At 40.4% G+C, this 15,738-nt stretch overlaps 1 protein-coding gene across 1 annotated transcript; it reads left to right on the top strand.

Moving 5' to 3' along the window:
- The first annotated feature begins 8,688 nt into the window (after window positions 1–8,688).
- On the top strand, window positions 8,689–9,499 carry LOC125879645 (keratin, type I cytoskeletal 50 kDa-like). The gene is made up of 3 exons (XM_049561617.1): window positions 8,689–8,995; window positions 9,188–9,311; window positions 9,426–9,499. The coding sequence occupies exons 1-2, from the start codon at window positions 8,801–8,803 to the stop codon at window positions 9,272–9,274; spliced, it is 282 nt and encodes a 93-aa protein (XP_049417574.1). The 5' UTR covers window positions 8,689–8,800; the 3' UTR covers window positions 9,275–9,311; window positions 9,426–9,499.
- Window positions 9,500–15,738: the final 6,239 nt, after the last annotated feature.

Raw genomic sequence — 15,738 nt, 5'->3', positions numbered from 1 at the left:
CATGTATGTGTGTGTTTTCTGTGTATTAGTATCTGTACTCAACATTCCACTTTTATCATTCAAATGAACCCAAAGCATTTCTAAATTCTTTGTATTTTAGTTGGAGATAGTATGTATTATATTATATTATTTAACATCATTACTTTAATATAGTAAAAAATAAAGTTAATTTATGCATCACCAGTAGTGCGGGAGGTATTAACATCCCTCACTAAAATAAAAGTAAGAATACCATACAGTAAAAATACACTGTTAAAGATAAAAGTTCTGCATTGTAAATGTTGCTTCAGTTACAGTAAAGTACGTAAGCATGGGGCATCCAGTAGCTTACTGAAGAGGGCCGGTGTCCCACGTACAAATGCAATGTCCTTGCTGCAGTGGCATGCTACCCCACCTCTCTCTACCACACCATGCTTGATCAATTCCTGTTAAATGAAGGCAAAAGCCCCAAAAAGGAAGAAAAAAGATAGTAAGTATATTCAGGAAAATGTGCTTTAAAGTGGTAAGATGTTATCTGTGACAAAAAAAGAATAAAAAATATCCAAAAGGGCACTATAGGTACAAGTGAGTGGGTGAATGATACGTCTTTTTCATTGAATTAGCTGTAGGTCTTGAACAGATTCCATTCAGGATTCTTGGAACCTTAGTGCTATTGGGAACCAGCCTGTGTTTGCTAGCTGTGCCAGCTGGGAACTAACTTTTCAGGTTCCAAACCAGTTCATTTATTGGTGGAAATGCTGCAAATGGTTCAAAATTAGTTGTGGGAAGTGGAACAGAACCATTTCCATGCTGGTGGAAAAGGGTTATCAGAGAGTTGGCTAACTGGGACAGTTGTGAGAGTCTGAGAGCATCTAGAGGATGGATGCAGAATGGCATGTCTGGAGAGTTCCTCAGATGATTAGACTACTGGGGAAGTGAGAAGTGGCTGGTGACAGTGAGATGTGGTTGTTTGGTTGACCATAATGTGATCTGACTTCATGTGAAATAAAAATAAACTAATGGTCAAAACAAATACTACTAATTATACTAATAAAAGTATTATGAGCTATGGTTATATTTCAAATGACAACATTTTTACAGAACGCAAACTAGAGTTTCAATAAACTGATTCCCTTGATGTATATATTTCCTACCTCATATAATATTTGCAAAGACATTTGAAAATGGTCTAGGGAAGTTTGACACATATGAAACCTTTGTGCTTTAAAATTACAAAGATTAAGAAAAGTTAAGACCCAATGATGCAACTTTGAAAAGGTCACACCCCTCACACCGTAAGTTCTATTGACTTAAAAATTGGACACGCACTTCTATCTCAGTGTGCTCTTCAAAAAGCCTCAAAAATCATTACATTCTGCCACCATTTTACATTTTTTGAAAAACACATTTCTGATATCTCCTAAACAGTAGGTCGAACTACTATCAAATTTTCTTTGAATCATCACCGAACTAAGCTTATCAAACGTTCAAAAGCTTGTTCATATCTCAGTGTGTTTTGAATATATTTACCATCGAGCTTCAAAACGGGCGTGGCTCAGCACATAGACCTGACTCTGCAACTGTGGGGCCACTCATCACAAAACTTTCAGGATATGTCCACATAAGTACTTGAATCATGCCCTGAAATTTTCATTCAAATTGACCACTCAGGCTATAACACAAATCAGACTATAATTAATAAATTGTTTGCCTAATCATTACAAAAGAAAAGCATGGCCTAGTAGAGATTTGGACATGAATGAATGAGCATCTGTCTGATTGTCTGCTTGTGGCTATATTTTATATTGTTGTCATTTTAATTCTTTCCAATTTTTTTTTTGAATTTTTTTTGTGCGCGAAATCCTGAAATTATTGGTAATCTATTTTAAAACAAAGTTTATAATCCTTGTTGAGTTTGCTGACTGCAGCTGAGCCTTAGAGTCTATTCACATTACAGCAACATAAATTTCCAAACCAGTTTAACCAGTCTGATCACAGCAAGAATATCCTGGTTAAACCATTTCAGCCCCAGGGTCCAGTTCAAAGTTGTTTAACAAACATCTTTTATATATGTATATATATATATATATATATATATATATATATATATATATATATAAGAATTACTGTTGTGTAGTGACCTCTTAGTAGTGAAGGAAATATTTAGATGCTTTACTTCAGTTAAAGTACTAATACCCCACTGTGAAAATAGTCTCTCACAAGTAAAAGTCCTGCAATAAAAATGCTACTTCCGTAATCAGGAAAATGCTGTAATTGATTAATGGACAAGTTGTTTCAGCTGTATGTGTATACTGTTGGTAGTTTAATTTATCACAAAAAATGTTTTACAAACTCTTCAAAATCTAATTTTGTAAAGTAGCTAAAGCTGTCAGACAAATTTAGTAGAGCAGAAGTACAAAGAGGCATAAAGAGGGAACACTCAGCGAATGTGCTTTCCACCACTGCCTTTTGTTTGAGAATTGAATGTATTTTTTCTGCATACAAAAAATCCTCATATATAACCCATTATTGATCCCAACAACAACTCAGGATATCAAACAAACCTTCATTTTGCTGCTTATTGACTGATTGAATGCAGAACAAGTTAAAGACAGAACACTGTGTAAAAGACTGCACAGAAGCAGCATAAATCTTATTTCCCGTTGTTTTTTTCATAGCAGATGTTCTAGTTTCACAATGATGATGTACTCGGACACGAACTGGAGTGATGGATTTTCTGTCAGCAGCCATTTCCAAGTCCTAGTAGGATGATTTGACTGAATTGTCTAACATTTTTTAAGTTTAATATTTACACTGGGAACTTTTCCACCAGCCAAATTGTCTGTGCAATTTAGAAAATCACAAAATGTCACATTTTATCTAATAATATTACACATATTCCCTTACATTTTGCTCTTAATCATTGGTCATTTTAGTGGTAGAAAATATCAAATACCATAAATTACATTATTTTATTTTATTTTAATTTGATTTATTTGAAAAATTGTGGAGCTACCATCTCTTTTTATTTACCTCTGTTTTGGAGAAAAAAGCATAGTTTATTTATTGTTTAGTCTTTATACGACATGACTTATAGTGCTAAACCTGTAAGATTGTATAAACTGTATATGGCAGATAAAGAGCTAGGGAATGGATGTCCAGTGAAGTCTCTCAGCTATTTCTCTCACCTTTGCTTTTTTACTGTGAAGCACTGGATGGGTTGATCTCTTCACGGCTTCAAAGCTTAAACAAAATAAATATCTCAAAGGTTAACGACACTTACATACACTTTATGTGAACAAGAGGACAAGCAGATGTCAGAGTGCTGAAACCTAACCTGAGTTTACATCTTAAATGTAAACAGACAAAAAAAAACTGTGAGTCATTTCTTTAATGTCTCTCTGAGGACAGACCTGTGAGCTATGTGGTGTTTAAGGTCCTGAGGGCTCCGTGTGGACTGGCAAGACCGGACTATCTGTCCCCCGGGGGGGACAGGAGCCCAACAGGTGAACAGGCGGATCAGGTGAGAACATTTTAACTAGTTAATCCCTGACACTGACTGTATTGAGCTTTTGTACTTTATATCTATGCTTTAGATGTTTTGCTGGAAATTATTTCCTAACATGGGTTGTCCAACAGAGTTTTATATATTTATAACGATTATAGTTAATGATATCACTTTTAAGATGCCAGAGAGGCAGAAGTTTCAGTGACAGATGTGACCACAGCTGCAGCAGGAGCAGAGAGAGCCCAGCTGTGGTGATAAAGCTTATCAAGTGATCAAGTGGTTAAAACATGTTCCTCTTCCATGTGATTTAACCATGTAAGTGTGCTTTATTATCAGTGGGACAGCAGGAGGTATTATTTTCACCTTGTGAGTCTGTGTCTGTTATCATGACAAAATGCTGCTCTGGTGAGCAGGGATGTGGCACCAAAGCCTGGGCCCTTTGCATAAGCAGTGTCTGTGGACCCCCTGCACTTCCTCTCTTTATCCATGTCTCTCACACAAATCTTTTGAATTGTTTTTTTTAAATCATTTTGCTTTTTTTACCCTTCCATTTCTTTTCTTTTTTGAAACCCTGATTTTCCTTGAGAGGGGACTGAAATGACAGTGTACATCTTTGCTCCAGCAGCAAAAGCGGTCACCCACTCAGTGTTAGCGGTGTTAAGAAACGAATCTGACCGAGGGATGGACTAAATCATTTTGCACCTTTAAGGGTTGAGAAGGACCTCAGAGAGCCTCCAGTCATTTTTTTCTACTAAAAGAGTCCCCCTACAGATTTATTTGGCCAATTTTATGTTATGGCACTAGAAACAAACATATTCAAACAAAGCAAACTTTTCAATCCAGCTTTGTGAGGGCCCCGCTGCTATTGGGGCCCTGTGTAATCTGTCCCACTTCTCCCCCCACTACAATGCCCCCACTGGTGATATTGTTTGTAGCTGAAACTACCACACTGGTGGTTCTGAGTATTTTGCCAGGTATATATGTGTCTGTCTTATGTGACGACTGTGCAAGATGCAGTCACTAAGCTTTACAGGTGTGGAATTGAGATCACAATGAAAGCTGATTGGAATATAGATGTGGTCTGAGTGAGGGAGCAAGAAGAAGGGGTTTAGGAAGTGGGAAAGAGTTCACTGGCCCCCACTTTACGCCAGTTGCCCACATTAGTCTTAAGCTGTGGATCACTGTAGCCTGGTAGCTGACTTGACTCACAAAGCCTCTGCAGCCAGCTTCAACTGGGCAAACCTTCACTTTCTCACTGTATTGCTCAGGGTTGGCTGCCAGCTCAGTACTTAAGGCTCATGCGTTCATAAGCCTCCTCAACAGCATCCTCCCAGGGCACAGTGAGCTCAATGAGGTAGACAAGGTGTAGTGAGGAGGACCAAAGCATGAGGTCTGGTCTAAAGTTTGTTGAGGCAGTCTCAAATGGACAGCATAGCCACTGACTAAGATCTGCCAGTAACCTCAAGTATTGTGCCTCTCCCAGTTGGCTGATGTCTGCTTCTGCTGTACAGGCCTTGGATTGCTTTGCACCTTCAAGCTGTTTAGGCTACACATTGGTCACAGGATTCCATCAGTGTTATTTCCAACCTGTCTTTGGAGCACATGTACTCTTCTACAAGACTGGACACAGGGAGCTTGAGAAGGCCCTTTCCGTACAGCCCTCTGTTGGTAATGCACCTGGGGAGACCTAGCTACTTTTGGCAAATGAACTGATCAGTCTCTTCAGTCTGTTAGTCTTAAGCCCTGTTCAGGCGGGATTTGTTTTACATAGGTACAGTACAGGCCAAAAGTTTGGACACACCTTCTCATTCAATGCGTTTTCTTTATTTTCATGACTATTTACATTGTAGATTCTCACTGAAGGCATCAAAACTATGAATGAACACATGTGGAGTTATGTACTTAACAAAAAAAGCTGAAATAACTGAAAACATGTTTTATATTCTAGTTTCTTCAAAATAGCCACCCTTTGCTCTGATTACTGCTTTGCACACTCTTGACATTCTCTCGATGAGCTTCAAGAGGTAGTCACCTGAAATGGTTTTCCAACAGTCTTGAAGGAGTTCCCAGAGGTGTTTAGCACTTGTTGGCCCCTTTGCCTTCACTCTGCGGTCCAGCTCACCCCAAACCATCTCCATTGGGTTCAGGTCCGGTGACTGTGGAGGCCAGGTCATCTGCCGCAGCACTCCATCACTCTCCTTCTTGGTCAAATAGCCCTTACACAGCCTGGAGGTGTGTTTGGGGTCATTGTCCTGTTGAAAAATAAATGATCGTCCAACTAAATGCAAACCGGATGGGATGGCATGTCGCTGCAGGATGCTGTTGTAGCCATGCTGGTTCAGTGTGCCTTCGATTTTGAATAAATCCCCAACAGTGTCACCAGCAAAACACCCCCACACCATCACACCTCCTCCTCCATGCTTCACAGTGGGAACCAGGCATGTGGAATCCATCCGTTCACCTTTTCTGCGTCTCACAAAGACACGGCGGTTGGAACCAAAGATGTCAAATTTGGACTCATCAGACCAAAGCACAGATTTCCACTGGTCTAATGTCCATTCCTTGTGTTTCTTGGCCCAAACAAATCTCTTCTGCTTGTTGCCTCTCCTTAGCAGTGGTTTCCTAGCAGCTATTTGACCATGAAGGCCTGATTCGCGCAGTCTCCTCTTAACAGTTGTTCTAGAGATGGGTCTGCTGCTAGAACTCTGTGTGGCATTCATCTGGTCTCTGATCTGAGCTGCTGTTAACTTGCCATTTCTGAGGCTGGTGACTCGGATGAACTTATCCTCAGAAGCAGAGGTGACTCTTGGTCTTCCTTTCCTGGGTCGGTCCTCATGTGTGCCAGTTTCGTTGTAGCGCTTGATGGTTTTTGCGACTCCACTTGGGGACACATTTAAAGTTTTTGCAATTTTCCGGACTGACTGACCTTCATTTCTTAAAGTAATGATGGCCACTCGTTTTTCTTTAGTTAGCTGATTGGTTCTTGCCATAATATGAATTTTAACAGTTGTCCAGTAGGGCTGTCGGCTGTGTATTAACCTGACTTCTGCGCAACACAACTGATGGTCCCAACCCCACTGATAAAGCAAGAAATTCCACTAATTAACCCTGATAAGGCACACCTGTGAAGTGGAAACCATTTCAGGTGACTACCTCTTGAAGCTCATGGAGAGAATGCCAAGAGTGTGCAAAGCAGTAATCAGAGCAAAGGGTGGCTATTTTGAAGAAACTAGAATATAAAACATGTTTTCAGTTATTTCACCTTTTTTGTTAAGTACATAACTCCACATGTGTTCATTCATAGTTTTGATGCCTTCAGTGAGAATCTACAATGTAAATAGTCATGAAAATAAAGAAAACGCATTGAATGAGAAGGTGTGTCCAAACTTTTGGCCTGTACTGTACGTGGGGTAAAGTAATAATTACCAGAGATTTTAGTCCCGTCTGAATGTGCCATATCAGTAGCGACTGAGGGAGAGGTGCTGACGGAGCAGCCCACTGCGCCAACACCACCCCCTGCGCTGTCCGCGATGTGTGACCTGTTCGGGGAGACGTACAGGGAGTGTTGCACCTGCTACCTCCCTGCCTACCCTTTTTGAAGAAGAGATGAAACGTTACCAAAATGAGACACCACTACGAGCCGGCCAGGATCCACTCTTGTGGTGGAAAACTACGCACTGAAGTATCCAAACATTGCTCAGATAGCGAGGCAGAAGTTGATCATACCTGGCACTTCAGTGAGGTCAGAACGGGTGTTTTCATCCAAGTGTCACGTTCATATTGTGTCAGCAAAGCATCTTATTTTTGTGGGGTTTTTTGTAAAAAAAAAAAAAAAATTAATAATAATAAATTTGAATATTATTTGAACTCTACTAAATTAATTTGAAAATATTTGAACTCAATTTACCCCTCCCACTTGTGGTAGTTTTACTGATATTTCTTATCCCGTGCGAATTGGTCATTAATATCCGTCCTAAAGTGACATTACCCCACGTGCCCATGTAAAACTAATCCCGGCCGAATAGTGCTTTAGAGACTGGGACCTCATAGTTGGTCAATGGCAACATCAGCCTGAGTAGGAGGCCAAATTGAAGGTACCAAAGCGTCAACCTGCCAGAGAGCAGCAAAGACTTGTTGATACTCCCCAGAGCACCAATGGTCCCCTTCTTAAACTAATCCTTTTGGTTGGTGTCCTTGAGGGATGCGTTTCACCAACATCCGAGACCTCTGACTGGCTTCTTTGTTACTATTGGTATGAGATCCCTGCTTGTTCTCGCGATACTGGAAACGCAGAGCTAGATGTTAAACAAACATGGCACCACACCATTAAGGTAAGACAACACGTTGACATGTAATTTTCTATATGTTCTCTGACATTTATCCTAACAACATGAGGTGGTCTTTGTGGATAAAAAGCTTGTTTAGTGGACTAACTTTGCACTTGAAGTATGCCCGTTCACTTACGTTTTAACAGGTCTGATGCTACTATACGCCCTGGCTGTATCTAGGCTAAAGGCTAACATGCTAACTATTATTTTTATGTCACTAGTCACTTGAAACAAATTTAGGACGATAGGAGACAGGTTGAAATAAACCGAAATTTCCCTTTAAGATAAAAAGGAGGAAATACTTTATTGTAACATAAAATTGTATTTTGATTCTTCTCTTCAGAAGAATTTTCTTAAACCCTAAAAAATATACTTCCTTCCTTGAATCTGTCTGTGGGCAGAGCTGTGAAGTATTTGAGGTCTGACTGAATACCTGATCCTCAGGGCTTTGTGTGGACTGACAGGACCAGATCATCAGGTACAAAAAGCTGTCAGGCCCCTCTGAGATGTCACCCAGAGGCCCTGCTGCCTCTCATGAGGAGTTGAAACAGACTTTCTCTTTCAGCTGGCGACTCATCCAACCTGCTGGACCTCACATGCTCAGCTCAAACCGGTTGGCCTGACAGGTTGGCCGCACTGTGACCCACCAGACATGTTTGGCATCCCAACCCCACCCCCCACCCCAAAACAAGCTTCATCTGAGGCATAAGAGGAGCTGCTGTCCCAGCATCTCTTCACTCTCCGCTCAGAGCCAACAACCAGTCGACCAGCAGCCATGACCTCCTTCTCCAGCCGCAGCAGCTACATGTCCTCCCCCATGAGGAGCTCCATCTTGATGGTCCCCTCTGTGTCCCAAAGAGTCAGCAGCATAGGGGCTGGCAGTGTGTACGGAGGAGCTGGAGGGTCTGGAGTCCGTGTGTCCAAGGCCTCCTTTGTTTCCTCCGCTGGTGCTGGCAGTGGCTTTAACTTGGCTGACGCAATCGACATGACTGTGAGCGAGAAAGCCACCATGCAGAACCTCAACGACCGTCTGGCCACATACCTGGAGAAGGTGCGCAGTCTGGAGAAGGCCAATGCTGAACTGGAGCTGAAGATCAGACAGTTTCTGGAGAACAGAACCCTGCCAGACGCTCACAACTTCACCAGCTTCAACGTCCGCATCAAAGACCTGCAGGACAAGGTGAGAACAGAAACATTATGAGCTAATGTTTTTGAACATTCGGAATGGAAGTGTTAAAATTTATGGTTTCATGGTATTAGTATTGAAGTTTTAGTTCTTAAATGTGACTTATGGTTATTTTAGTTTTAAGGTTATTTTAGTTCTGTAAAGTTTTCACTTCTATTTTAAGTTATGACTTTTTCAACATTTCAGATCAATCTTGCTGCTCATGGAAACGCTGCCCTCATCCTTGCTGTGGACAACGCTAAGCTGGCCACCGACGACTTCAGAGTCAAGTGAGTGTGAGACGTTGTGTCTTTTAACATCATATCACATGGTGAGAATGCAACATAAAGTAATTTGATTCAATCTGTGTTTTTGTGAGCCCCTTTTTCCCAATCATTTTGACAATCAGGAGAGTTTCTTGAACTCATTCTTGAGTTTTTTGCAGGTATGATAACGAGCTGGCCATGCGCCAAATGGTGGAAGCTGACATTGCTGGGCTGAAGAGGGCCATGCAAGAGCTGACCCTGACCCGGTCCGACCTGGAGAAGCAGTTGGAGGGTCTGAGAGAAGAGCTGATCCAACTGAAGAAGAACCACGAGGAGGTATGACCACTAAAAACCAGACAGAGAGAGAAATAAAAACATAAAAAGACAGGAGTTTAATCAGTGTCTTGCTGCAGGATCTGCTGGCTCTGCGGGCCCAGATGGGAGGTAAGGTGAACGTGGAGGTGGACGCGGCTCCTCAACAAGACCTGTCTGCTGTCTTGGCTGGAATCAGAGACCACTACGAGACCGTTGCCAACAAGAATCGTAGAGACCTGGAGTCATGGTTCCAAGCCAAGGTGAGACCACAAAGTCCTATTTCGTACTCTGAATGTGATCACTGCTTCCCCCTACTGTCCAAAACCGGCTCCATCTCAAGTCATACTACAACCACTTTTTGATTTATAAGTTTTATAAGTTTTAGTTTGGAAGTTTTATAGCTTTTTTTTTTTTAAGTTACGCTCTTCCGGGATGTTTAGCAGCTCAATAACATAATTAGCACTTGTGCTCCACAGACAGCTGACCTGAACAAAGACGTGGCTTCTAGCGCTGAGTACTTGCAGACGTCAAAGTCCGAGATCGGGGAGATCAGAAGAACTCTTCAGACTCTGGAGATCAAACTGCAGGCTCAGATCAGCAAGGTAAGAAAACTAATCCTTTCAACCTCATTAAGTCATCTGTTGCTCTCTCTCTGACCTGACTGTCCTCCCTCTTCCTCCTGAACAGAAAGGAGCTCTGGAGGCAAGTCTCGCTGAGACCAGGACCCGCTACGCCAACATGCTGGCAGGTTACCAGAGGCAGGTGGAGGCTCTGGAGGAGCAGCTGGCCCAGCTGAGATCTGACCTGGAGAACCAGAAGATCATGTACGCTGACCTGTTGGACATCAAGACCAGACTGGAGCTGGAGATCGCCCAGTACAGGAGGCTGCTGGATGGAGAGAGGTGAGTGCAGGGAAACGTTCAGTGAATTTAGAACATTTTCTCTGCCATTAACTCTTTCACACATGTTGCGTTAAGTGCACAAATACTCACAAAACATCTTAGCTTAGCATTTCAGCATGCAGGAGCTTATGGAAGTGTCTTTAGTTCTGTAGGTATTTGGTCATAAAGCAAAGTATTGGACACATTCAAATGTTGATCTGATGATGGTGCTAGATGAAAAATCAGAGGATCTCCTAAGTTATTACATTTCCTCCTGATAAATGTGTAAACCACATTTCATCACAATCCATTCAGTGGTTGTTGAGATAGGTTAGTCTTGAACAAAGTGGTTTACAAACAGACATTTGCATCCATCACTGCTACTGCAGAATGGCTAAAAATTCTCAACAAATTGTGATTTTCGTATCGTATCATAATTTAAACTGTGACTCTCATAATTTTGGACAGATTAAGAAAAAATGCATTTAATTTTGGCAATTGATCATCTATAGATCTGGGACACAAAAACAAACAAACAAACAAACAAAAACTAACTTATTTACTGCCACAGGATGAAAAGGTATTTTAATCAACTTTTTCAAATCTTACTTGTCTTGTTGATCTTTGAACAATAAAACTTCATCATTTTCAGTCTCATCAGAGAAAAGAAAAAACAAACAAACAAATAAACTGTGATTTTTCTTTTCTGCAGCATCGGCACCATGCTGGTGTCCACCACAAAGGTAGAGGATTCCTCTGCAAAGTAGATCAGCAGCAGCAGTTAGACCAGAATAAAGCATCAGATGCTGTAATTGTAAACTGAGTCTGTCTGACGTTGTTTAATAAAAAAATGAAGTCCAACATTGTGTCTGTGGTTGTGTGTTTTTTTTTTTTTAACGACCGATCAGCTGCTGCTTTGACTTCATGAAAGAGAATCACTTCGGATGTATAACTTTTTAAGATAGCTGTAATTAAACCTCTACTAAAAAAGCCCACCCTGGATTCAAAGGTGTTAGCCAACTATAGACCAATATCTAATCTTCCCTTTCTGTCAAAGATCCTTGAGAAAGTAGTCGCAGACCAGCTGTGTGATATTCTCCATGATAATAATTTATTTGAGGAATTTCAGTCAGGATTTAGAGTGCATTATAGCACTGAGACAGCACTAGTTAAAATTACAAATGACCTTCTGATTGCTTCAGACAAAGGACTTGTCTCTGTACTTGTTTTATTAGATGTTAGTGCGTTTGACACTACTGACCATCAAATTCTACTGCAGAGACTGGATCACTTAATTGGCCTAAAAGGTTCTGCACTGAGCTGGTTTAAATCTTATTTATCTGATCGTTTTCAGTTTGTTGGCGTTCATAATGAATCATTCTTACATACCAAAGTTTGTTTGGGAGTTCCGCAAGGTTCTGTGCTTGGACCAATCCTATTTACTCTATATATTCTTCCTTTAGGTAACGTCATTAGAAATCACTCTATAAATTTCCATTGTTATGCGGATGATACTCAGTTGTATTTATCGATGAAGCCTGAAGAAAGTAATCAATAAACTAAACTCCATAACTGCCTTAAGGACATAAAAACTTGGATGAGCACCAATTTCCTGATGTTAAATTCAGACAAAACTGAAGTTATTGTTCTTGGCCCCAAACAACTCAGAGACTCTTTATCTGATGACATGGTTTCTCTAGATGGCATTGCTCTGGCCTCTAGCACTACCGTAAGAAACCTCGGAGTAATATTTGATCAAGATTTGTCTTTTAATTCTCATTTAAAACAAACCTCACGGACTGCATTTTTTCATCTGCATAATATTGCGAAAATTAGGCCTATCCTGACCCGAAAAGATGCAGAAAAATTGGTCCATGCTTTTGTTACTTCTAGGCTGGATTACTGTAATGAAGACAACAGAGTGGAAATGCTGCTGGGTCCTTCTGTTGGTTACAATACATTTTGCACTTATTCCTCAGGTGAAGGGCTCATTGCATGGGTCAAACAGTCTCAGTAAAAAATCAAAAAATGCAAGGCTCCTTCAAAAACACACCATGGCACACTGTAAAGTCTGTAAAGTTAAAATGCCTTTATTTTACATGGCAAAATGAATCAAAAAGAGTTAAAAAATGACCAACGCGTATCGACCAACATAGGTCTTCATCAGGGTCAGACAGGAGTAACTTGCACACCTATGCTGTGTTACACTGATGAGTTGAGTAGGCGGGAAGTTCCCTGTTAAGTCACACACCCACTGGCCAGACACCAAGTGTATCCAAGTGAAAAAATGAGGGTGGGGAACAAAAAAACACAAAGAAGAAAAGAAGAGAAACGCAAAAAAATAAATGAATAAAAAAAAGAGAGAGAGAGAGAGGAGAAGGAAAACAAAACTAGGGAGGAAGGGGAATGAAAAGAAGTAGAAAAGTGAGAAAAGGGAATAAATGTGGCTATCAATTCAGGATGGACCTGATCACTTCTTTTTGTAAACATGGTAAATTCCTGCTAATTACTTATCAACCATAGCTATCAACAGTTCCACATTCTACATATGTCAACACTTTTACATAATTCATTTCATTAACATTTTTACAAAAAGGGAGAAAAATCAATGTCATCATTGAGGCCAGGGTATTTCATTGCTTTTAGTTGCACGATCCAAAAGGTTTCACGTTGAAGGAGCCTTTTTAAGCGATCACCTCCTCTGATGTCCTTTTCAACCACTTCCAACACTATGACCTTCAGTGTATTTGGGTTGTCATGTCCAGCTTCCACATAATGTAATGCCATGGCATAATCAAGATTCTTTGTGCGAATGGCATTCTTATGTTTTGCAACTCTGTCTTTCAACCTTCTTTTTGTTCATCCAATGTAAAAACAACCACATGGACATTCCAGTTTGTAAATAACATATGTGGTGTTACAGTTTGCAAAATGTCTCATGTGGTATATGCAACATGTACTGTCATCTTGAAAATGATTGATTTTTACCACATTTTCACAATGATTACAACTACCACATCGGAAAGTTCCTCGTGGCCTTTGTAGCCAGGTCGTTCGTGGGGGAGGAGGAAGGTAGCTCCGTACCCATCTGTCTCTCAGAGTTGGTGCATGCGTCTGAATGAGAACATTGGTGGTTCTTTGAACAGTGGTTGGAGAGATGTGTCACTCTGAAGAATATTCCAGTTGCGTTTAATGATATTCCTTATTTGAAATGCTTGTTTACTGTATTGTGTAACAAAATATATTTTCGATGACTGAGTGTTTTCTTTTTTGTTTGGAGCAACTGTTTTCTATTTAAGGACTTTGCTCTTTGAAGAGATTTTTCCACTGTATTCTTTTTGTAGCCTCGCTCAGTGAAACGGTTTGCCATATCTATAGCCTTGTCATCAAATTCTTCCTCTGTGTCACAGATACGTCTTAGTCGCTGGAACTGACCAAATGGAATGTTATCTATAAGGGTCTTGGGATGGAAACTGTTAGCCCTTAAGATCGTATTCCGATCTGTGACTTTTCTGTAAATGGTTGTGTGTAGATCACCATCATCTGTTTTCATGATTCTTAAATCTAGGAAATTGATGTCCTTCTTGTTGTATTCCAGAGATAGTTTCAAACTCTTGTTGGTATTGTTCAAATATTTATGAAAATCAAGTACTTCGTGTTCTTCACATTGCATAAAGAATATCAAATAATCTATGTATCGTCCAAACCATTTTATTTTATCCAGATAGGGATTGACAGACCTCCAAATGAATTTATCTTCCCACACTCCTAGAAACAGGTTGGCATACGATGGGGCATAGGTTACGCCCATTGCTGTGCCCCGTGTCTGTCTGTAAAGCTGTTCCTGAAAGAGAAATGTATTATTCTCCAATGTCCATCTTGTGAGTTCAACAATAAAATCTGTTGGAGGAAATGGCTCATCTCTCATTTGTAGGAAATGTTGAATGGCTTCTAAACCTTCTTTATGATCAATATTCGTGTATAATGATTCCACATCCATTGTGATCATATATGCATCTCCAATGTTTTTTATTTCATCAATCTTATTTAACACTTGAGTAGTGTCCTGAATGTAAGACTGTAAAGTTAAAATAAAAGGTTTGATGTGGTGATCAATAAATTTTGAAATTGGCTCCAAAATTGAGCCATTTCCGCTAATGATAGGTCTGCCAGGTGGATTTAGTAAATTTTTATGAATCTTTGGCAACATGTAAAAACAAGGCAGTCTTGGATTTTTTTCTAGTAGGAAAGCATGTTCATTCTCTGTGATCCAGTGTTCTGCTTTTGCCTTATTCAACATTTCCATCAGTTGGCGCTGCAGATCCTCCAAAGGATTTGTGTCAATGGGGGAATAGTACTGTGTGTCATTTAGTTGTCTGTGTGCTTCTTGGACATACTGAGTTCTTCCCCAAATGACCACACCCCCTCCTTTGTCGGCACTCTTTATGATGACATCATGATTGTTCCTTAGCCAATTAATGGCCTGTGACTCTCCTTTAGTGAGATTTGATCTTGTTAGTTGTTTGTCATTCTGAAAAAGTCTCTCTACATCATGTGACACAGTTTTAGTGAAGGCATTAAGACAGACATTGTTGCTGTGGGGGAAAAAAGTCGATCTTGGTTTGAATGATGTTATTTGTCTGTGCTCCCTTTGATTTTGTTGAGAATTTTGCTTATACCAGACTTTAAGATGCAAGCTTCTGTAGAATTTGAAATTCATTTGTATCATGTGTTGGAGCATAACTTAGACCTTTAGATAATGCTGACACACACTCTTTAGGGAGGGGTATACCTGAGATGTTGATCACATTTTCTGCAGTGTCGTTCTCCGGTGGAAGCTGCGTGTGTGGGGTCTCTGTGTCTGTCCTCCTCTGTCGTATTGTCCTGCTCTTTCTCCTCCTCCCCCTCCTGGTTTTTCGTTTCTGTTGGGTCGGGGGTGTTGATGCTGTAAAAAATCAATCTCGTCTCCAGAGTTTGTTGCATTGGTAAAGTTCTCATCCTCATCACTGGTGGGGAGGTTGAATGAGACAGAACGGGCTCTTTTGTTCTTTTGTGGGAATCGAGTGGATCTATGAGTCCATGTGTACACATTGCCTTCCTTATAATCATTTTGGTCCCTTCGGAATTTGGCAAGTTTTTCTCGTTTCAATAGATTTGTTAGTCTCTCCATGTCCTCCTTTAGTTTGCTCTCAAATTGAAGTTTTTGTTCAGAGGGATCAATGGAATCTATGACTGATTTGATTTCATTTATTTCTGATTGTAGATTAGATTTCTGTTGCTTTGCTTCCTCAATTAA

Source organism: Epinephelus fuscoguttatus, linkage group LG19 (assembly GCF_011397635.1).
Source record: "Epinephelus fuscoguttatus linkage group LG19, E.fuscoguttatus.final_Chr_v1".
NCBI classification, from domain to species: domain Eukaryota; kingdom Metazoa; phylum Chordata; class Actinopteri; order Perciformes; family Serranidae; genus Epinephelus; species Epinephelus fuscoguttatus.
This window is presented reverse-complemented; position numbering and strand designations above follow the sequence as displayed.

What these genes read in the sequence shown, in the direction of transcription:
- LOC125879645 (XM_049561617.1), top strand. Translation starts at nt 8,801, where the DNA reads ATGACTGTGAGCGAGAAAGCCACCATGCAGAACCTCAACGACCGTCTG. An exon ending in TCAAAGACCTGCAGGACAAG is followed by an intron (nt 8,996 to 9,187) that starts GTGAGAACAGAA and finishes TCAACATTTCAG; the next exon opens with ATCAATCTTGCTGCTCATGG.